We start from the raw sequence: 23,848 nt of genomic DNA, 5'->3' as shown, positions 1-23,848 counted from the left end.
CTGGCCAACTTCACCCCATTCCCCCCTTCCTCTCTGGTGGAGAGGGGGGGGGGGGCTCTCTCTCTGATTGTCACCCAGAAGGGAAAACCATGACACATTGAACTGCATCCATCTATTCTGCCAACAATGTCTTACTGTACATCATGGAATGTTGAGTCATATGGACCTATTTTTAAAAAGTCTTATGAAGTGGGTTTTGTAGCATAAACTGATGTTTTAAAATATTTTTGACTGATATAGTGATTGTCTGTTTGTTTCATATCTGCAAAGTAGTGAACACGCTGTCAGTTCCACTTTAAGTGCACTTTACATTGTGTAATTTAAAGTGTTCACTTGTTTAATGTGAATGAATGTTTTGTTATCAATGTTTAACTACCTGATATATTGTAATGAGATACTTGGAACAAGAAAAAATATTTAAACTTTTTTTTTTGAAAAAAGAAAGTGCCTGAACTGTCAAGACAATAATTTTTGTATCCGTTTCTCTTTATTTCTACAGACCGACTCAGATCAAGTCTGAGGCCGGTAACATCAACAGTGAGGACAAACCCAGCCTGCCTCTCTCCTTCCACACTGAGTCCAAACCTTCAGTCACTGGGTCCTGATTGTGAAAGTGGAGCCCAGTTTGCTCTGCAGGATCCAGAGATGGCATCAGTGAAGCTGGAAGACAGCAGTCAAACACTGGAGCTGAATGTCAACATTAAAGATGAAGAAGAGGAGGAGAAGATTGGGAAATCTGTTTCTCATGGTAAGAGCAGGTTCTATCTAACTAAGTTTGTTATTCATTCCAACTTCCCACTGTGTATGAAAAGTTGCAGTAGAACTGCTTCATGATGAACTGTTTCAATGAGAAGGTAGATGTTATTTCATGCTACTGACACTTGTATGGTTTGACACGAGGATTGGTTTTATTAACTGGGCTGTCTGGAGTGATCAGAGAGTAGACTAAAGAAGTGAAGTAGACAATCTGCCAGTGTTTTAAAGTTCTATGGAATGAGTCTGTAGTTACTAACCCTTGTGATAGTGAGTGGAGGATGATATGAAATGAGTCTGTAGTTACTAACCCATGTGATAGTGAGTGGAGGATGATATGAAATGAGTCTGTAGTTACTAACCCTTGTGATAGTGAGTGGAGGATTATATGAAATGAGTCTGTAGTTCCTAACCCTTGTGATAGTGAGTGGAGGATGATATGAAATGAGTCTGTGTAGTTCCTAACCCTCGTGATAGTGAGTGGAGGATGATATGAAATGAGTCTGTGTAGTTACTAACCCTTGTGATAGTGAGTGGAGGATGGTATGAAATGAGTCTGTGTAGTTACTAACCCTTGTGATAGTGAGTGGAGGATGATATGAAATGAGTCTGTAGTTCCTAACCCTTGTGATAGTGAGTGGAGGATGATATGAAATGAGTCTGTGTAGTTACTAACCCTTGTGATAGTGAGTGGAGGATGATATGAAATGAGTCTGTAGTTCCTAACCCTTGTGATAGTGAGTGGAGGATGATATGAAATGAGTCTGTGTAGTTACTAACCCTTGTGATAGTGAGTGGAGGATGATATGAAATGAGTCTGTGTAGTTCCTAACCCTCGTGATAGTGAGTGGAGGATGATATGAAATGAGTCTGTGTAGTTACTAACCCTTGTGATAGTGAGTGGAGGATGATATGAAATGAGTCTGTGTAGTTCCTAACCCTTGTGATAGTGAGTGGAGGATTATATGGCTCATCATTTTAGAGTAGTTGTATTCCCCTTTGTATTGTACAGTATACTTACTTACAGTGCCTTCAGAAAGTATTCATACCCCTTGAATTATTCCACATTTTGTTATGTTACATCTCAAATTCAAAATGGATTAAATTGATATTTATTCTGAGCCATTTGCACACACAATACCCCATAATGACATCACAATACCCCATAATGACATCACAATACCCCATAATGACATCACAATACCCCATAATGACAGGCAAAACATGTTTTTTGAAATGTAAAAAATGTAAATACAGAAATATATATTCACACCCCTGAGTCAATACTTTGTAGAAGCACCTTTGGCAGTGATTACAGCTTTGAGTCTTTCTGGGTAAATTTCTAAGAGTTTAGCACACCTGGATGATACAATATTTGCACATTTATTATTTTTAAAATTCTTAAAGCTCTCTTAAATTGGTTGATCATTGCTAGACAGACATTTTCAAGTCTTGCCATAGATTTTCAAGCCGATTTAAGTCAAAACTGTGACTAGGCCACTCTGGAACATTCAATGTTGTCTTGGTAAGCAACTCCAGTGTATATTTCCTTATGTTTTAGGTTATTGGTTATCGTCCTGCTGAAATGTGAATTTGTTTTCCAGTGTCTGTTGGAAAGCAGACTGAACCAGGTTTTCCTCTAGGAGTTTTCCAGTGCTTAGCTCTATTTAGTTTAATTTTATATCCCCAAATTAACATCCAAGTCCTTGCCGATGACAAGCATACCCATAACATGATGCAGCTACCACCATGCGAAGAGTGAAGAGTGGTACTCCGTGATGTGTTGTGTTGGATTGGCCTCTTCTCCGGGAACTGAGTTGGAAAGGACGCCTGTATCTTTGGAGTAACTGGGTGTATTGATACATCATAGAAAGTGAAATGAATAACTTCACCATGCTCAAAGGGATATTCAATGTATTTTATTAAAACATTTACCCATCTACCAATAGGTGCTCTTCTTTGTGAGGAATATACTGCTTGACTGAGGAACCTTACAGATAACACAGTATGTGTGGGTTACAGAGATGAGGTAGTGTGGTGGAATATTCTATTCAAGTGAGAGACTTTGTCATTTCTTCAAACATTCATCTTTTTTAATATTGATTCATTATTGCAATAATGACACCAGTCAGCCCAACAGTCTTGACTTGTTGAGCTGAGCAGCCCAACTGATAATAATAAAACCGAGACCTTATATAGGACTTAAAAATGCTAAGTCAGGCTGGTTCCAACTCCCATAAGCCACCTTGGTTATTTACACAGGATGGTGTTCTACCCCAACCCGGCTTAGTTTCCCAGATGCCAGGAAGATGAGACAATGAGGCATTGTTCTAAACTCTTCCAGGCTATCTCGGGTCACACACACCACATATTGTCTATGGAATGATAGCTTTAGGTAATTATCACCAAGTCAATGTCAGCCCAAGCTATCTAGCAAAAACCAATTTCCTTGACCCTACACCCAGACTAACTGCAGGAAGCTCAACTGGAAACCATCTCTTTATTAGTTGCCAGCCCAAGCTTCAAAAAGACTCCTCTCAGTTAACTCAGAAAGGGAGAGAGAGAGAGTCCTAAGAACCTTACTCAGACCATCCCATTCTCACCACATCACTCTCTGACATCATCACTCTGCGCCATTAGGATTTATTTAATAAAACTACCATTTGGTGCTTAAATGTAACAATCTTGTAATCCTGCTACCACAGTAGTCATTCAAAATGAATTTTAAACACTATTATTGCACACAGAGTGAGTCCACGCTGCTTATGTGACTTGTTATGCAACATTTTAGGCCGTAACAAAGATTGAATACTTATTGACTCGAGATTTCCGCTTTTCATTTTAAATTCATTTGTAAACGTTCAGAAAAACTTAATTCCACTGACGTTATCGGGTACTCCACTGGTGTTATGGGGTACTCCACTGACGTTATGGGGTACTCCACTGGCGTTATGGGGTACTCCACTGGCGTTATGGGGTACTCCACTGACGTTATGGGGTACTCCACTGGCGTTATGGGGTACTCCACTGGTGTTATGGGGTACTCCACTGGCGTTATGGGGTACTCCACTGACGTTATGGGGTACTCCACTGGCGTTATGGGGTACTCCACTGGTGTTATGGGGTACTCCACTGACGTTATGGGGTACTCCACTGGCGTTATGGGGTACTCCACTGACGTTATGGGGTACTCCACTGGCGTTATGGGGTACTCCACTGGCGTTATGGGGTACTCCACTGACGTTATGGGGTACTCCACTGGCGTTATGGGGTACTCCACTGGCGTTATGGGGTACTCCACTGGCGTTATGGGGTACTCCACTGGCGTTATGGGGTACTCCACTGGCGTTATGGGGTACTCCACTGGCGTTGTGGGGTACTCCACTGGCGTTGTGGGGTACTCCACTGGCGTTATGGGAGTATTCCACTGGCGTTATGGGGTACTCCACTGGCGTTATGGGGTACTCCACTAAACACTTTTCGGGCCTACCACTTTCTGTCCTGACAAATCAGTTTACAGGCCTCCCATATATAACACTTTCTGGCCAACTGGTGGTTTAGTTCCATTTGTCCTCCAACTGGTGGTTTAGTTCCATCTGTCCTCCAACTGGTGGTTTAGTTCCATCTGTCCTCCAACTGGTGGTTTAGTTCCATCTGTCCTCCAACTGGTGGTTTAGTTCCATCTGTCCTCCAACTGGTGGTTTAGTTCCATCTGTCCTCCAACTGATGGTTTAGAATCTACAGATGTGGTTTTGTTCCATCTGTCCTCCAACTGGTGGTTTAGTTCCAGCTGTCCTCCAACTGGTGGTTTAGTTCCATCTGTCCTCCAACTGGTGGTTTAGTTCCATCTGTCCTCCAACTGGTGGTTTAGTTCCATCTGTCCTCCAACTGGTGGTTTAGTTCCATCTGTCCTCCAACTGATGGTTTAGAATCTACAGATGTGGTTTTCATATTCAGATGGTAAATAGTTGTAGTAGAATTCATGTTGATGCAACGATATCCAATATCTAGTCATGTATCCATGCCCTTGTATGTGTGTGGTATTGTGTGTATAACAATATCCAATATCTAGTCATGTATCCATGCCCTTGCATGTGTGTGGTATTGTGAGTAGGCCAATGACATAAATCCTCAAATGTAATCCTTTTAAAATTCAGGCTGACACATAACAAAGTGTAGAAAAAGTCAAGGGATGTGAATACTTTCTGAACACACTGTTAATGATGTCGTATGTATATCACCCCAACTGACTGGTTCTTCTGATGTTGTTCACACAGGAAACCATGTTGAGACATTCTCTACATCCAGAGAGCAACAGCAGGAAAATCACAGAGCTAAGAGGTCTCACCACTGCCCACATTGTGAGGAGATTTTCCCATTTCTATCAAAGCTTAAAATACACATAAAAATACACACAGGAGAGAATCCGTATTCCTGCACTAACTGTGGAAAGAGATTCACAACATCACAATCTCTGACAGTTCATCAGAGAGTGCACACTGGAGAGAAGCCTTACTCTTGCTCTTTATGTGGGAAGAGCTTCTCTCAACAGATCCACTTACAAACACACCAACATGTACATACAGGAGTGAAGCCATACTCCTGCGCTGAGTGTGGGAAGAGGTTCTCTCAACAGTTCCACTTACAAATACACCAACATGTACATACAGGAGTGAAGCCATACTCTTGCTCTGACTGTGGGAAAACTTTCTCCCGATTGGATACCTTAAAAACACATGAACGTATACATACAGGAGAGAATCCGTATTCCTGTACTGACTGTGGGAAGACTTTCTCCCGATTGGATACCTTAAAAACACATGAACGTATACATACAGGAGAGAATCCGTATTCCTGTACTGACTGCGGGAAGAGCTTCACAACGTCAGGGACGCTGATAATTCATCAGAGAGTCCACACTGGAGAGAAGCCTTACTCCTGCTCTGACTGTGAGAAGAGGTTCTCTCAACATATCCACTTACAAAAACACAAACGTCTACATACAGGAGAGAAGCCTTACTGCTGCTCTGACTGTGGGAAGAGTTTCTCTCAACAGAACCACTTCAAATCTCACCAGCGAATACATACAGGAGAGAAGCCTTTCTGCTGCTCTGAATGTGGGAAGAGTTTCATCCGATTGGAAATATTAAAATGCCACCAGCGAATACATACAGGAGAGAGGCCTTACTGCTGCTCTGACTGTGGGAAGAGTTTCTCACAACTGGGCAACTTAAAAACACACCAACTTATACATAAAGGAGAGAAGCCTTACTCCTGCTCTGACTGCGGTAAGTGCTTCACAACATCAACTGATGTAAAAGTTCATAAAAGAGCACACACAGGAGAGAAGCCTTACTACTGCTCTGACTGTGGTAAGAGTTTTGCCAGATTGTATACCTTAAAAACACATCAATGTATACATAAAGGAGAAGCCTAATCAGTTCTCTCAGACCAACTAAGATTAAAGTCATTGCATCATTTAATTCTCAAGAAAGCATAGCACACTATTGTAATCCGATTGTTTCTCATTGTGAGAGAACTGTGCCGAGAAAAGGGAGCGTTATAGAATGTTAGCCTCTCTTTACTTTACTGATCAGTGTGCACCTGGTCAGTTTTGATGTGTTTTGTTAGCTTCTACTTTACATATATTGAGAGGACTTTGGATTTGCCCTCAGGGTTGAATATCCTCTGTGAGGCTGGTTGACTGGGTGGTACTGCTTTCCTCTGCATTTTTCTGTGAGGAATGAGATACAACATGTATCAGATAGAGATGGTGTGATGATCAGTTTTCTGTGGGAATGAGTTAGTAGACACAACATGTTTCAGATAGAGATGGTGTGATGATCAGTTTTCTGTGGGAATGGGTTAGTAGACACAACATGTATCAGATTGTGATGATCAGTTTTCTGTGGGAATGAGTAAGTAGACACAACATGTATCAGATTGTGATGATCAGTTTTCTGTGGGAATGAGTAAGTAGACACAACATGTATCAGATTGTGATGATCAGTTGAGAGTGGGAATGAGTTAGTAGAAAACATGTATCAGAAAGAGATGATGTGATGATCAGTTTTCTGTGGGAATGAGTTAGTAGACAACATGTATCAGATAGAGATGATGTGATGATCAGTTTTCTGTGGGAATGGGTTAGTAGACACAACATGTATCAGATTGTGATGATCAGTTTTCTGTGGGAATGGGTTAGTAGACACAACATGTATCAGATTGTGATGATCAGTTTTCTGTGGGAATGAGTAAGTAGACACAACTTGTATCAGATTGTGATGATCAGTTTTCTGTGGGAATGAGTTAGTAGAAAACATGTATCAGATAGAGATGATGTGATGATCAGTTCTCTGTGGGAATGAGTTAGTAGAAAACATGTATCAGATAGAGATGATGTGATGATCAGTTTTCACCATCATTTTGGGGGGGATTGTTTTAGCTATTAAAGGACTATTTGTTTAATTATATACAGTTTATGAAACAACTACATGTGTTTTATTACATTGTATTTAAAAACTAAATTAGTTATTTTCATCATTGATGATGGATATGTTTAGGTTACTCCGTTGAAGCCAACTTAATTGACATGCCAATAAAAAGTAAATGAAATTGTAAATGAATTTGTACTGGTCAAACTCTTTTCTTTTATAGTTAGTTATTTTATATTATATCTGACACTATGAATGGTTCTTATGGTTGTATTCAGTTCTTCATATTAGATCTGACAGTATGAATAGTTCTTATAGGCTAAGTGCCTGGAGTGTTTTGGTATGACTACAGATAGGAGTTCTCTCTGACCCTGCGATGTCACCAGGACGGAACCACATGTCTCTATCACACTCCAGCCCAGAAGGTGGCAGCGATGCACAGTGAATGTTGGTTTGCGCACTACAAATAAAGACCATAAAAGAAGACTGCATACTTAGTGACCTCACCACCTCCCCATGCAGGAGAACAATGTATGTGCATTCAGTGACTGCACACTATTAAACTTTAGTTTAGTTCTTAGTACTTTTAATTTAACACCGATGTCAGATTTTGGTTTGTCTCTAGTGATGGGGAATCAAAGCTTCCTGAATCATTGAGGTGTTCCAGCCAATTGTGTCAAATAGATTAATTATTCAAGTCTTTGATCAACACAGTGTACGCCTGTGGCACCTGCTGGTTAAAATAATTTAGAGCAGCCTAATTCTAAAGGACGATGTCCCACACCCTGTAGCGCAGGGCTGTCCAACCCTCTTCCTGGAGATCTACTGTCCTGTCCTGGAGATCTACTGTCCTGTGGGTTTTCAGTCCGACCCTCTTCCTGGAGATCTACTGTCCTGTAGGTGTTCAGTCCCACCCTCTTCCTGGAGATCTACTGTCCTGTAGGTGTTCAGTCCGACCCTCTTCCTGGAGATCTACTGTCCTGTAGCGCGTGCGCACCGTAGTCTTTTTCCCTTCAAGCAAACCAATGAGGTGGTTGTTTGAAGAAACAAAGTTTCGGGGGTCATTGATCACGTCCTTCTGATAAAGTGATATAGGCATCGGCACACTGCTTAGCGATTACGATGCATGCCTCAGTGCTCTGGCATTAAACGTAACATCACTAATTGTCACCTAAATGCAGTGTTGATTTTAGCATGTAAATCTTGGTGGGGAATACAACCCCCAAAATGTTTTTGATGCATGCCTGCAATGCCACTGCACAATACATCAATTGCACTATAATAATGCCCACAAACTGTTAGGGCCTACATAAAGCTGTCCCAACATCAGAGCTGTTATTTCAGCAACATGTAGTGAATTCTTACCACTGCTACAACTGGCTATCAGCAGACCTTTGTCTGGCAGTGAAACAGTCATCCAGCCTAATTTACTGCCTATATAAAACATAGCTGATATGGCTGACTTCCTTAAACAAATGTGGTTTCTATTGACAATTCAGATGTACAAACTATGGCATAAGGGGACGATGAGCTGATAAGAGGCAATCCATAATTTTAATGAGACATTAATGAGCGAGCCAGGACGGACGTAGTCAATAACTATTTATTCAGCACTTTTGAAATGTACAGTGACAGAATTCAGAACATGGGCCGTTCTTAAAGTATCCCCCTTGTACACCAAGTCAGAACCGTAGGATAAATAAAGGGGTAATGTAAGCAGACAATGAAAGCTCGTACAATATTCGATGATTACATTTATCTAAAACAGGCTATAGGCTACATGTGCACCACCAAGTCAGTAGGCTAAATGATGGGGTGGAAAGGGACCAAATTATTAGGGTGAGGCACAGGGGCTACTAACAAATTACTACACAACATACACTTAGTATTACTTTCTTAGCTACAGTATTCATGCTCCCTGGCATATTACATTATTTATGCAGCAGCATACAAGATCTTTTTGGACTCACCTTGTTGTGCCGTGTTCAGTTGAACAGGAAGGTGACGCGGCGGTCCTTCTTGTGGGCTCTAGAACGAGGCCAGAGTTCCCGAATTGGAATTCCGAGTTGGATTACCGTTCAAAATTATTTCCCATATTTTCCCAGTTGCGAGCTAGTTTTATCGGAGTTCCTTGTTGTCTTGAACTCACTGAAGTCTGAGATTTCCCAGTTCTGACTTTCCAGTTGGTTTGAACGCAACAGAAGTCATGCTGGATTGACATTATGGCCAATGTATTCAAACTCTTCTGGCCCATGGCGTTACCCCGTTTTTTTGTGATATCCAATTGGTAGTTACGATCTTGTCTCATCGCTGCAACTCCCCTACAGACTCAGCGAAGGTCGAGAGCCAAGCCACACAAATGTGTTGGAGGAAACACTGTTGAACTAATGACCGAGTCAGCTTGCAGGCACTCAGCCCGCCACAAGGAGTCGCTAGAGCACCATGGGGCAAGGACATCTTGGCCGGGCCAAACCCTCCCCTAACCCAGATGATGCTGGGCCAATTGTGCCCCACCTCATGGGTGTCACGGCCGGCTGTGACACAGCCTGGGATTGAACCCGGGTCTGTAGTGACGCCTTGGCACTCATTGTTGAATTTGCGATTAACATGTATTTATTTTTTGTTAAACCGGTGGGACTCAAAACAGGCTCTGCCCTGAATGACACGTGGCCACTGCCCTAAATCTATTATCACTGCGCTTTCAACCATATAAAAGCACAACAAAGTCCAAATGGGAAAACAATGTTAGATATTTAGTTTATTTATCCAACAACAATGTGTTCTCACTGTGCTTTAGTTGAGTTTGCATTAATAGTTCATGGTGCAAGTGGTAAACGCTGTTCAATAAGGTTCTGACAGATTATTACAACAATTATGAAGATCTCACAGACGTATAACCTGCTGTCCTGAGCAAGAATGTTTTGTTTGATTACATAAGAACATTATAGTTACAGTCACCCCAAAATATGTCCATGGATGTTTTATTTGTTTAAAGGTTGAATAAATACTATTACATTAGTTTGTAAGACAACCTTCACTTCTGACTATATACTTTATCACAAAAGTAATATTGAATTGTGTTTAATAATAACATTTGAAGGAGATGTATAGATGTATCTACTGCTTGGATAGTTCCATATGTGCCACTGGCTTAGTCCTAGTCTTTAACTTGGATTATTGGTTGAGATGGAGACGTGAATCGAACATGTCAATTATTGAGATCCCTCAATCAATGTTCCCTATAATTGTTTTGGGCATTGAGCAAATTTCAGGTCTGCTGAGCAAAAAACATTAATGTTGTCAAAATTCTGTGCAACTTCCTGTACCTACTTTAAGTTACAGTTCTAACAGTGGCCAAGTAGGCTACAGTGGCTATTTAATCATAATGTAGGCCTACCAGAGTGGCATACCATCAAAAACAATGGAGAAGAATGCATCCCATAATATTTTAACATGGAAATAGCTGTTCTATCATTCAGCCTACAGTAGCAGCCAATGTGTGGTGTTCGATGTCGATCTACATTCCATGAGACTTTAAAATAAAATAAACACGCAGGGCTTGACATGAACCTGTTTCTCCACTTGTCTTTCAGACAAGGAGACAAAAAAATGTGTTTGATGCAAGAAACCACTTTAGAAAACAAAATTCATTATTATTCCCATATCATTATCATAAAGAATGGGATTAATTATGCTACCCTCTGCTTATTGGCTACTTGGCTTATTCAAGACCTTCTTAACAGTGCCCCTTTAAGAGGTTTAAAAAAAATAAGCTTTTTACTTTACTGGCTTTTCAAAGATGGCTAGAAATGCAGACATTTTGTGCTCTTGTAGGAAGCAACCAGTCCCCCATTGTTGACTAGAAATGATCTTTAACTGGGATAATAACTCACTAACTACCACTACATGCAGCTCTCGCTTTGATCTCAAAACAAGCACATCTACTTGTGACCACTCGTACTGTAAACACAGTCCAGTTCAAAGTGAATGGCAGATCCATATATGACAATGGGCTATTTGCATTGAGGTCTACAGCAGCTCTGATTGGTTATGGCGCAACGGTCTGTGTAGAGTAATGACCTGAATCTTGTCTGTCAATGAAATAGAATCTTACTCCAATGCGCTCTGTCTACAAGAATATTCCTTGCACAGTTTAGCATACTAAAAGCCTTTGCATAGTTTCTGACGCTGAACAAGACAGGAAGTTGAAATGAGCATCACAAAGCTAAATCTGACCTATTCTCTAACATGTTTTGTCATCATAAACAGCTGTGAGACCTGCTAGAGTACTGGAACTGTGTTGATCTACTGAATCATTGTAGTTATGGGGGGTTAACTTTACAGTAAATATAATGCTTTTGTTTAATTCATGGAATTCAAAATAATGTATATTTGTATTTATCTACTCAATACATGTCACGACAACAGTACACATTGGGGCAAGAGAATTTGCTAGTCACCAATATTATCTAAATCAAATCAGTGATGACTGTTGAACAGTCTTATGGCCTGGAGATAGAAGCGGTTTCATTGTCTCTGTCCCAGCTTTGATTCACCTGTACCGTCTCCGCCTGATGGTAGCAGGGTGAACAGGCCGTGTCTCGGGTGGCGGAGGTTCTTGATGATCTTCTTGGCCTTCCACAGAGATCCTCTACAATATATATGTAATGGGTTGAAAACCTTAGACACTAAAACAGACACTGCTTTAGTTTTCTTGAATCAAAGTTTATTTGTCGAGATAATCAATCTCACTTTTATATTCTACATGGTTTAGTAGTAGTTAGTCCATCAGTCCAATAATGTCGCTGTTGCACTGTGGTAGTGGGGGGACAGGAAGTTCCGGTAGGTGCCCACCATTCTTCGGAATAAAGAAAACGTCAGAACTGTGTTGTCGTTATTACTACAGGTATGTAATAGCACGTTTAAACTGTCTAATGTCGAAATAAGGTCATAACGTGTTAGATAACACATCCTTCAAGGTAGGATCACGTTTGGGAAAGGTTTGGTCTTGTTTTTCTGTGAAGAACGTGATAAAAAAACTATTTTACAAGCACACACGTTTTCATTTGTGAGGCTTTCGTATATAGCTCAGTGTGTTTCGCCTGGGGATTTCAGTACGAAACGTTTTGGATAGTTGCAGATAGAAATCCTCTGAATAGAACTGACATGATTCCTTAGAATCAGAGGCATGTTTGTTCTACATAATACATGTATATCTGATCGTGGCCAACGTCTCCCGTCTCCCCGCTTGTCCCTACCTATGTGGAGATAGCCACAATAACGATTAGCCACAATAGTGAAATTTGCGTTTCGACCTCAAAATAAAAGTCCCAAATGAAAGTGATTACAAACGGATAGAAAATAGTGGAATCATGCCATATTTGGACTAGAAACGCTAAACATTGTTGGAATGTTACTTAGTTAAAAATGAATTACAATAATTCATTAAATTGAGAATAAACAGGAAAAACGGTTGAAATCCCACTGTGGATGTATTAGACGCATAATTGCATTGGGGACATTTTTCTACGAACTGAAACGGGTTGGATTGTGCACCCATATAACGGGTGACACCCACAGAATACAATTACCAATAGTTAACACATATTAATGTCTTAGCTCTTATTGCAGGACTTTGACTGAATACTCACCTTCCCAGTCAGTCTATTACAGGGGTTCTCCAGTACTATTTCAGAAGGTCCAGTCACACACATTTCCTAGGTGGCAAAGGTCCAGATGGATATTGTCATTTATTGGCGTAGTAACAAACTCCCAATTTGCAATTGTTCAAACTGTTCACAACCCTCTTGTTGGCAGAGAGAACATTTATCAGTTTTAATGCTAATATCCCACAATTCAACACATTAGGATGGGGCTGAGATTTCTCTTTTTTTAAGTTAATTTCCTACAGTTCTACACGTTTCCATGTCTTCTGTGTTTATATGATACCAGGGGTCGAAGCCCAACCAAAAAAGTATTATTATGTATATATTTGGGTTCTGTGGTCCGTATTGACCCCATTCTGGATCTGGACCGAGGTCCGTATTGACCCCATTCTGGATCTGGACCGAGGTCCGTATTGACCCCATTCTGGATCTGGTCCGAGGTCCGAATTGACCCCATTCTGGATCTGGACCGAGGTCCGTATTGACCCCATTCTGGATCTGGACCGTGGTCCGTATTGACCCCATTCTGGATCTGGACCGTGGTCTGTATTGACCCCATTCTGGATCTGGACCGTGGTGAATTGACCCCATTCTGGATCTGGTCCGAGGTCCGAATTGACCCCATTCTGGATCTGGACCGAGGTCCGTATTGACCCCATTCTGGATCTGGACCGTGGTCCGTATTGACCCCATTCTGGATCCGGACCGTGGTCCGTATTGACCCCATTCTGGATCCGGACCGAGGTCTGTATTGACCCATTCTGGATCTGGACCGAGGTCCGTATTGACCCATTCTGGAGCCGGACCGAGGTCCGTATTGACCCCATTCTGGATCCGGACCGAGGTCTACCAGTTGAGTATGGAGGGTCTTTTGTTTGTGTTGGACATTCATATTGCACTCTACAGTCTTACCTATGGATTGTTCAGCCTACTCAGTGACACCCACAGAACACAACTATGTAGAGTTTACACAAATATTAGCATCTCAGCTCTATTGCAGGACTCTGAAACCTCTGTTGTCCGGGAGTATGCTCTTTTTTTCTCATTGTAATATTTTATCAAAATAGTTTAACCTGCTTTTTTGTTGTTGCAATAAACACTGATCTGGTTTTCAAGTCTGTAAATGAAAATGCCCTTTTTTGTTACAAATTGACTAACTAATTGTGGCAGGTATTAGGCTATAGAATATTAACACAGGTCTCATCATCAATCTCTTAAGGCTATGTGTTAGTGATTAGCCAGCTAGCTAACAAGGTAGAACAGTTGAATTGTTATGAACACACCCTGTTTGAAAAGCTTGTTGGCCTGTCCACTTTGTTCAGATGTTAAATCAAGGGGCCTATCTTATTTCTCAGAATGAGAACGAGTTGCCAATACTTTATATAATTGTGTTTTTATGCTTATTAGACATTTATAAAACACAGACTGGGCATCTGGTATGATGGTCTTTGACTAAAATACTGCTAGCGTCTAGCGGTACCAATGACGCATGAGACAAACTGAGCATTACTTTTCTAGAATAAATGTTCATTGATACACTACTAAAACCAGAGTAACTCTGCTCTCAATCTGAGTAGTTGAGACATAAAAAGGGTATTGATAGAAAAGGTAACTTCTCTATTACAGTAAAATAATGTCTCAATGCGTTTTGGTGTCAATATGAACCATTATTTTGGACCAAACCACAAATGTAAATAGTTAGTTGAAACCGCTTGACAGAGGGGCAGCGCACAATTGTCCCAGCGTCGTCCGGGTTTGGCCGTCATTGTAAATAATAATTTGTTCTTAACCGACTTGCCTAGTTAAATAAAGGTTCAATTAAAAAAAAAAAAATAGGTAGATGTGGTCTCGCAACTTTCCTGGCGTGAACGGTAGGGGCTTGGTGTGTTTGGATATCCTAGAGGAAGAGGCGAAGCGAGAGAATTCACTCTCACAAAAAATCTGTCCAAAATAAGGCCAAAGCTTTTCTATGGGCTTGCTTTGGACCTAAGCTTGTCCCCTGCCTTCCCGCCTTTGGGACACCGACTCCCATTGTCAGGGCGGAGACGTGCATCTCCTCATTATATACAGATCTCTGGTGTAAATGGGAAGGTGTACACGGCACAGAGACCCGACGGAGACGAGACCAAAAATACAACATGACAACAAGCCGACATAAACGCTCATAAAAATGAAAAATAACAAAACCTTGCGATACAGGCATATGGAATATAGCGCAAAAACAAATTCATATTCATTCGATATGTTTACTCCAGTACTGCAGGTGGCGCTAACTCAGTAGCGTCAACGGACTTCAGTTCAGGCAAAGTGGGTGATTGAGAGACAGCATTTCAAGGTCGCTCTACTGTTTTGAAGCTGAATGTGTAGTAGAATTTCAACACATTCAGTTTCTATCTTTATCTATAATTGTTAATATGGTGTGAAATTGGAAATCCTGTTGTTTTTTGAGTGAAATAATACAGTGAAGACAAGGTTATTCAGGAAAATAGTACATAGTGCTGCCTGAAACATACTGCAACCTTGTACTACATGTTTTTTTGAGTCATTTATGTCAATTCAGAAATCTACTATAGATTAAGTGCACTTACGTTGTGTAAATTTGTGCACTTGTGTCTAATGTGAATTAATGTTTTGTTGTGAATACTTAACTACCTGATCTGTTGAAATGAGATAATTGAACAAGAAAAAATATAATATATTTTTAGAGAATAAAGTGCCAGAACTGTCAAGAAAATAACTTTTGTGTCCGTGTCTCTTTATTACTACAGGCCGACTCAGATTAAGTCTGAGGTTTGTAACATCAACAGTGAGGACAAACCCAGCCTGTCACTCTCCTTCCACACTTAATCCAAACCTACAGTCACTGGGTCCTGATTGTGACAGTGGAGCCCAGTTTGCACTGCAGGATCCAGAGATGGCATCAGTGAAGCTGGAAGACTGCAGTCAAACACTGGAGCTGAATGTCAACATTAAAGATGAAGAAGAGGAGGAGAAGATTGGGAAATCTGTTTATCATGATAAAGGCAGGTTCTATCTTACTAAGTTATGACCCAGTCTATTGCTATTGTAAATTCTGTAATTCTGCCATCACATCCCTGAAGAACACCAGACTGTACAACAAAGCTTGTGTTGTTCTTTCCAACACCAGTATTGTCAGCATTTGTTTTATTCACTTGGCTACCTGGAGTGATCAGAGTGTAGATTAAAGAAGTGAAGTAGACAAACTGCCAGTGTTTTAAAGTTCTATGAAATGAGTCTGTGTAGTTACTAACCCTTGTGATAGTGAGTGGAGGATGATATGAAATGAGTCTGTGTAGTTACTAACCCTTGTGATAGTGAGTGGAGGATGATATGGGTCTGAATTTTCACTCTTTTTTTGGAATCAGCTTGTTGTCCACTTTTAGAATGGTTGTATTCTCCTTTTGTATTGGACAGTACAGAGCCTTCAGAAAGAATTCATACCCCTTGACTTATTCCACATTTTATGTTGCAGCCTAAATTCAAAATGGATTAAATTGATATTTAATATACCCAATACCCCATAATGACATACATAATGTATTTAGAAATGTTTGCAAATTTATACAAATTGAAGTGCAGAAATATCTCATTTACATAAATATTCACACCCCCGAGTCAATAATTTGTAGAAACACCATTGGCAGCGATTACAGCTGTGAGTCTTTCTGGGTAAATCTCTAAGAATTTTACACACCTGGATGGTACAATGTTGTACAAATTCTTTAAGCTCTGTCAAGTTGGTTGTTGATCATGGCGAGACATCGATCTTCATGTCTTGCCATAGATTTGCTGATTTAAGTCAAAACTGTAACTAGGCCACTCAAGAACATTCAATATTGTCTTGGTAAGTAACTCCAGTGTATATTTGGCCTTGTTTTTTAGGTTATTGCCCTTCTGAAAGGTGAATTTGTTTCCCAGTGTCTGGTGGAAAGCAGACTGAACCAGCTTTTCCTCTAGGAGTTTGCCAGTGCTTAGCTCTATTCCGTTTCTTTTTATCCCCCCCAAAAAACGTTCAAGTCCTTGCTGATGACAAGCACACCCATAACATGATGCAGCTACCACCATGTGTAGAGTGGGACTCTTGATGTGTTGTGTTGGATTTGCCCCAAACATAACATTTTGTATTCAGGATATGAATATGGTTGCATCACTGCCTGGTATGGCAACTTCTCGGGCCTCCGACCGCAAGGCACTACAGAGGGTAGTGCGAACGGCCCAGTACATCACTGGGGCCAAGCTACCTGCCATCCAGGACCTCTATACCAGGCGGTGTCAGAGAAGGCCTTAAAAATTGTCAGACTCCAGCAACCCTAGTCATAGACGGTTCTCTCTGCTACCTCACTGCAAGCAGTACCAGAGCGCCAAGTCTAGGTCCAAAGTGGCTTCTTAACAGCTTCTACCCCCAAGTCATAAGACTCCTGAACAGCTGATCAAATGGCGACCCAGACTATTTGCATTGCGCCCCCCCCTTATTTTACACTGCTACTACTCTCTGTTATCATCTATGCAGAGTCACTTTAATAACTCTACCGTGACCATATTACCTCAACTAACCGGTTCCCCTGCACATGTTATTTTACTGCTGCTCTTTAATTACTTGTTACTTTTATTTCTTACTCTTATCTGTATTTTTTTTAAACTGCATTGTTGGTTAGGGGCTTGTAAGTGGGCATTTCACTATAAGGTCTACTTACACCTGTTGTATTCGGCGCGCATGTGACTAATAAAATTTGATTTGAAGTGAATTCTTTTTGACAGTTTTTTTTTGCAGTTTACTTTAGTGCCTTAATTCAAACAGGATGCATGTTTTGGAATATTTTTATTCTGTACAGCTTTGCTTCTTTTCACTCTGTTATTGATGTTAGTATTGTGGAGTAAATACAATGTTGTTGATCCATCCTCAGTCTAACTGTTTTAAAGTCACCATTGGCCTCATGGTGAAAACCCTGAGCGGTTTCCCTCCTCTCCGGCAACTGAGTTAGGAAGGACGCCTGTATCTTTGTAGTGAATTTAGTAGTGAATATCTTTGTAGTTAATTTAATAACTACACCACGCTCAAAGGGATAGTCAATGTCTTTTATAAAATGTTTTACCCATCTACTAATAGGTGCCCTTCCTTGTGAGGCATTAGAAAATGTCCCTGGTCTTTATGGTTGAATCTGTGTTTGAAATTCACTACTTGACTGAGGGACATTTACAGATAATTGTATTTGTGGGTTACAGAGGTGAGGTAGTCATTCAGAAATCATGATAACCATTATTATTGCACACAGAGTGAGACCATGTGACTTGTTAAGCTTGCCATAACAAAGGGGTTGAATACTTATTGACTCAACGTTATGGGGTACTCCACTGGCTTTATGGGGTACTCCACTGGCGTTATGGGGTACTCCACTGGCGTTATGGGGTACTCCACTGGCGTTATGGGGGTATTCCACTGGCGATATGGGGGTATTCCACTGGCGTTATGGGGTACTCCACTGGCGTTATGGGGTGTTCCACTGGCGTTATGGGGTACTCCACTGGCGTTATGGGGTACTCCACTGGCGTTATGGGGGTATTCCACTGGCGTTATGGGGGTATTCCACTGGCGTTATGGGGTACTCCACTGGCGTTATGGGGTGTTCCACTGGCGTTATGGGGTACTCCACTGGCGTTATGGGGTGTTCCACTGGCGTTATGGGGTATTCCACTGGTGTTATGGGGTACTCCACTGACGTTATGGGGTACTCCACTGGCGTTATGGGGTACTCCACTGGCGTTATGGGGTACTCCACTGGCGTTATGGGGTACTCCACTGGCGTTATGGGGTACTCCACTGGCGTTATGGGGTACTCCACTGGTGTTATGGGGTACTCCACTGGCGTTGTGGGGTACTCCACTGGCGTTATGGGGTACTCCACTGGCGTTATGGGGTACTCCACTGGCGTTATGGGGTACTCCACTGGCGTTATGGGGTACTCCACTGGCGTTATGGGGGTATTCCACTGGCGTTATGGGGGTATTCCACTGGCGTTATGGGGTACTCCACTGGCGTTATGGGGTGTTCCACTGGCGTTATGGGGTACTCCACTGGCGTTATGGGGGTATTCCACTGGCGTTATGGGGGTATTCCACTGGCGTTATGGGGGTATTCCACTGGCGTTATGGGGGTATTCCACTGGCGTTATGGGGGTATTCCACTGGCGTTATGGGGTATTCCACTGGTGTTATGGGGTAAAGACTAAACAGTTTACAGGCCTGCCATATATAACACTTTCTGGCCAACTGGTGGTTTAGTTCCATCTGTCCTCCAACTGTTGGTTTAGAATCTACAGATGTGGTTTTCATATTCAGATGGTAAATAGTCATAGTAGAATTCATGTTGATGCAACAATATCCAATATCTAGTCATGTATCCATTCCCTTGCATGTGTGTGGTATTGTCTCACCAGTGGAGTACCCCATAACGTCAGTGGAGTACCCCATAACGCCAGTGGAGTACCCCATAACGTCAGTGGAGTACCCCATAACGTCAGTGGAGTACCCCATAACGTCAGTGGAGTACCCTATCTGATACAATCTCAATTTAATCCATTTTAAATTCAGGTTGAAACACAACACAATGTAGAAAAGGTCAAGGGGTGTGAATACTTTCTGAACACACTGTATATGAAGTCATATGTATATCCCACTGACTGGTTCTTCTGATGTTGTTCACACAGGAGACCATGTTGAGACATTCTCTACATCCAGAGAGCAACAGCAGGAAGGTCACAGAGCTAAGAGGTCTCACCACCTCCCACATTGTGAGGAGATTTTCCCAATTCTATCAAAGCTAAAAATGCAAAGAGGAGAGAATCTGTATTCCTGTACTGGCTGTGAGAAGAGCTTCACAACATCAAGGGCTCTGACAGTTCATCAGAAAGAGCACACTGGAGGAAAGTCTTACTCCTGCACTGACTGTGGGAAATGCTTCAATAGATCATCTAAATTAACCATTCATCAGAGAGTGCACACAGGAGAGAAGCCTTACTCCTGCTCCGATTGTGGATCGAGTTTCTCCCAATATGGCCACTTAAAATCACACCAACGTATACACACCGGAGAGAAGCCATACTTCTGCGCTGACTGTGGGAATAGCTTCACAACATCGAGGGCTCTGACAATTCATCAGAGAGTGCACACTGGAGAGAAGCCTTATTTCTGCTCTGATTGTGGAAAGAGTTTCTCCCGATTGGACACCTTAAAAAATCACCAATTAATACATCAAGGACAGAAGCCTTACTCCTGCTCTGACTGTGGGAAATGCTTCATTAAATCAGCTAAATTAACCATTCATCAGAGAGTGCACACTGGAGAGAAGCCTTACACCTGCTCTGACTGTGGAGAGAGTTTCTCCCGATTGGATGCCTTAAAAAGTCACCAACTAATACATAAAGGACAGAAACCTTACGTCTGCTCTGACTGTGGGAAGAGTTTCTCTCAACTGGGCAACTTAAAAACCCACCAACGTATACACTCAGGGGAGAAGCCATTCTCCTGTTCTGACTGTGGGAAGGGATTCTCAGTATCGGGCAACCTAAAAACTCACCAACGTATACATAAAGGAGAGAAGCCATTCTCCTGCTCTGATTGTGGGAAGAGTTTCTCCATGTCAGGCAACTTAAAAACCCACCTACGTATCCATAAAGGAGAGAAGCCCTACTCCTGTTCTGACTGTGGGAAAGGCTTCAAAACATCAGCAGAGGTAAATGTTCATTGGAGAACACACACAGGAGAGAAGCCTTACCACTGTGACTGTGGGAAAAGTTTCTCCAGGTTGAATACCTTAAAAACCCACCAACGTATACACACAGGCGAAAAGCCATTCTCCTGCTCTGTCTGTGGGAAGAGTTTCTCTGTATCATGCAACCTAAAAACCCACCAACGTACACACACAGGAGAGAAGCCATTCTCCTGCTCCGACTGTGGGAAGAGTTTCTCCATATCGGGCAACCTAAAAACCCACCATTGTATACATAAAGGAGAGAAGCCTTACTCCTGCACTGCTCGTGGTAAATGCTGAAGTAAACGTTCATTGCAGAACACACAGGAGAGAAGCCTTACCACTGTGACTGTGGACAAGAGTTTCTCCAGATTGAATACCTTAAAAACACACCAACATATACATAAAGGAGAGAAGCATCATCAGTTCTCTCAGACCAGCGGAGATTAAAGTCACTCCATCACTTAATTCTCATCTCATAAAGGAAGTGGTAACAAACAGTTCATTTGATCAAAAGAAGAAAGTGTAGCACACTGTTGTTTCTCACTGTGCAGTGGAAGAGGAGCGTTTTCTACAACGTTAGCCTCTACTTTACCGATCAGTGTGTTTTGTTAGCTTCTACTGTAGAGATATTGAGATCACCATGGATTTGCCCTTAGGGTTGAATACCTTCTGAGGTGTCTCTCATTGAAACAATAAAGTCTGAGGGTTGACTGGGTGGTACTGCTTTCATCTAAAGTTTTCTGTGGGAATGAGTTAGTAGACACAACATGTATCAGATAGAGATCATCACATCATCAGTTTTCACCATAAATTTGGCTGGATTATTTCTTGCTACTAAATTACTATTTGTTTAATGATACACAGGCTATGAAATGACTACATGTTTATTAAGTTGTTTTTTTAACAAACTACATTTGTTATTTTAGTCATTGATGATGAACATGTTTGGATAACTGCATTGATCTGCCAATACATTATGTAGGTGTATTTGTGTTGGTCAATCTCTTCTCTTTTGTATTATTCTTGTGTACAGCTGGCTGGAGTGTTTACGGACATATGGGGGGTAGAAGCTGTTAAGGAGCCTTTTTGATCCGTTACCGCTTGCCGTGCGGTAGCAGAGAGAACAGTCTATGACCTGGGGGATTGGAGTCGTTGACAATTTTTGGGGCTTTCCTCTGACACCGCCTAGTATATAGGTCCTGCTTGGTCCTAGTGGTTTACTGGGCCGTACGCACTACCCTCTGTAGCGCCTTACGGTCAGATGCCGAACAGTTGCCATACCAGGCAGAGATGCAACTGGTCAAGATGCTCTTGATGGTGCAGCTGTAGATCTTTTTCAGAATCTGGGGACCCATACCAAATCTTTTCAGTCTCCTGAGAAGACTGAAATATACTAATTCCTTATCCATGTCTGCATTTCTGAACTAAATCATATCAAAACCATTCAATTGTACAACATGTCCTGTTATCTTTGTAACAAAATTATGCATGTTAATTAAAACAATTATACTATAAATACAGGCAAAATAAACATCCACAGAAATCCCAATTATACTCATTATTCAGCTTGAATCTTTCCAAAACATGTTTCGCGGGATAAATGCTTTATAAAAATCAATAAACATACGAAAACTATCATCAAGGATGAGGTCATTATAGTCAATCATATCTAAGATCAACCTGAGATTATTACTAATGTGTTGACCATGCAGAAAACCAGATTGTTCTTCATCAGTGATAAGATGTAAACCTTGCTTTAAACTACCAACTACAAGGGCAAATTACTTTCCATCCCAGAATGGAACAAAAAGGGCTGAAAATTGGTGTGTGGAAAATGATTCTGATGAATCGTTGCTTGTTGGACAACGTTTTTTAGGAAAAGGATGTTCATTTGGGAAACCCTTTAGAAGGCACGAGGACGGTGAAGAAGGCGCGGTGAAGAAGGCACGGGAACGATGAAGAAGTCACGAGGACGATGAAGTCGGCACGGGGATGGTGAAGAAGGCACGGGGACGATGAAGAAGTCACGAGGACGATGAAGTCGGCACGGGGACGGTGAAGAAGGCACGGGGACGATGAAGAAGTCACGAGTACGATGAAGTCGGCACGGGGACAGTGAAGAAGGCGGTGAAGAAGGCACGGGGACAGTGAAGAAGGCGCGGGGACAGTGAAGAAGGCGGTGAAGAAGGCACGGGGACGGTGAAGAAGGCGCGGTGACGGTGAAGAAGGCGCGGTGACGGTGAAGAAGGCACGGTGAAGAAGGCGCGGTGACGGTGAAGAAGGCGCGGGGACGGTGAAGAAGGCGCGGGGACGATGAAGGAGGCACGGGGACGGTGAAGAAGGCACGGTGACGGTGAAGAAGGCACGGGGAACGGTGAAGAAGGCACGGGGACGGTGAAGAAGGCACGAGGACGGTGAAGAAGGCACAGGGACGGTGAAGAAGGCACAGGGACGGTGAAGAAGGCACGGGGACAGTGAAGAAGGCACGGGGACAGTGAAGAAGGCACGGGGACAGTGACGAAGGCACAGGGACGGTGAAGAAGGCACAGGGACGGTGAAGATAGCCCGAGGACGGTGAAGAAGGCACGGGGACGATGAAGAAGGCGCAGGGACGGTGAAGAAGGCACGGTGAAGAACGCACGGGGCGCGGTGAAGAAGGCACGGGGACGGTGAAGAAGGCACGGTGAAGAAGGCACGGTGACGGTGAAGAAGGCACGGTGACGGTGAAGAAGGCACGAGGACGGTGAAGAAGGCACGAGGACGGTGAAGAAGGCACGGGGACAGTGAAGAAGGCGCGGGGACGGTGAAGAAGGCACGGTGAAGAACGCACGGGGCGCGGTGAAGAAGGCATGGGGACGGTGAAGAAGTCACGGTGACGGTGAAGAAGGCACGGTGACGGTGAAGAAGGCACGAGGACGGTGAAGAAGGCACGGGGACAGTGAAGAAGGCACGGGGACAGTGAAGAAGGCACGGGGAGAAGTGGATGCAGTCTAAGTAACCAGGAGTGGTATGGTGTTGATATCGTGTAGTCATAGTAACCAGGAGTGGTATGGTGTTGATAGCGTGTAGTCATAGTAACCAGGAGTGGTATGGTGTTGATATCGTGTAGTCATAGTAACCAGGAGTGGTATGGTGTTGATATCGTGTAGTCATAGTAACCAGGAGTGGTATGGTGTTGATATCGTGTAGTCATAGTAACCAGGAGTGGTATGGTGTTGATATTG

The 23,848-nt window shown here is 42.3% G+C and overlaps 1 protein-coding gene across 15 annotated transcripts in view; it reads left to right on the top strand.

The window, feature by feature from the left end:
* Positions 1-23,848, top strand: part of LOC110515909 (zinc finger protein OZF-like) — a 98,953-nt gene that overhangs the window by 28,133 nt on the left and 46,972 nt on the right. For 6 of the 15 annotated variants that reach the window (XM_036951221.1, XM_036951219.1, XM_036951200.1 and 3 more), the window contains exon 2: positions 500-748. The exons of 5 other annotated variants lie outside the window; for them this stretch is intronic. In XM_036951221.1, coding sequence (XP_036807116.1) covers positions 500-748 — 249 coding nt within the window. Of the gene's footprint in view, positions 1-499; positions 749-5,030; positions 7,380-11,592; positions 12,094-15,621; positions 15,871-19,578; positions 21,612-23,848 lie in introns of those variants that run through there. 4 more of the 15 variants (XM_036951220.1, XM_036951198.1, XM_036951205.1 and 1 more) reach the window with 4 other exon arrangements.

The sequence above is a fragment of the Oncorhynchus mykiss genome, chromosome 18 (genome assembly GCF_013265735.2).
Source record: "Oncorhynchus mykiss isolate Arlee chromosome 18, USDA_OmykA_1.1, whole genome shotgun sequence".
In the NCBI taxonomy this organism is placed as follows: domain Eukaryota; kingdom Metazoa; phylum Chordata; class Actinopteri; order Salmoniformes; family Salmonidae; genus Oncorhynchus; species Oncorhynchus mykiss.
The sequence above is the reverse complement of the archived record's forward strand: the minus strand, read 5'-3'. Positions and strand labels throughout refer to the sequence as shown.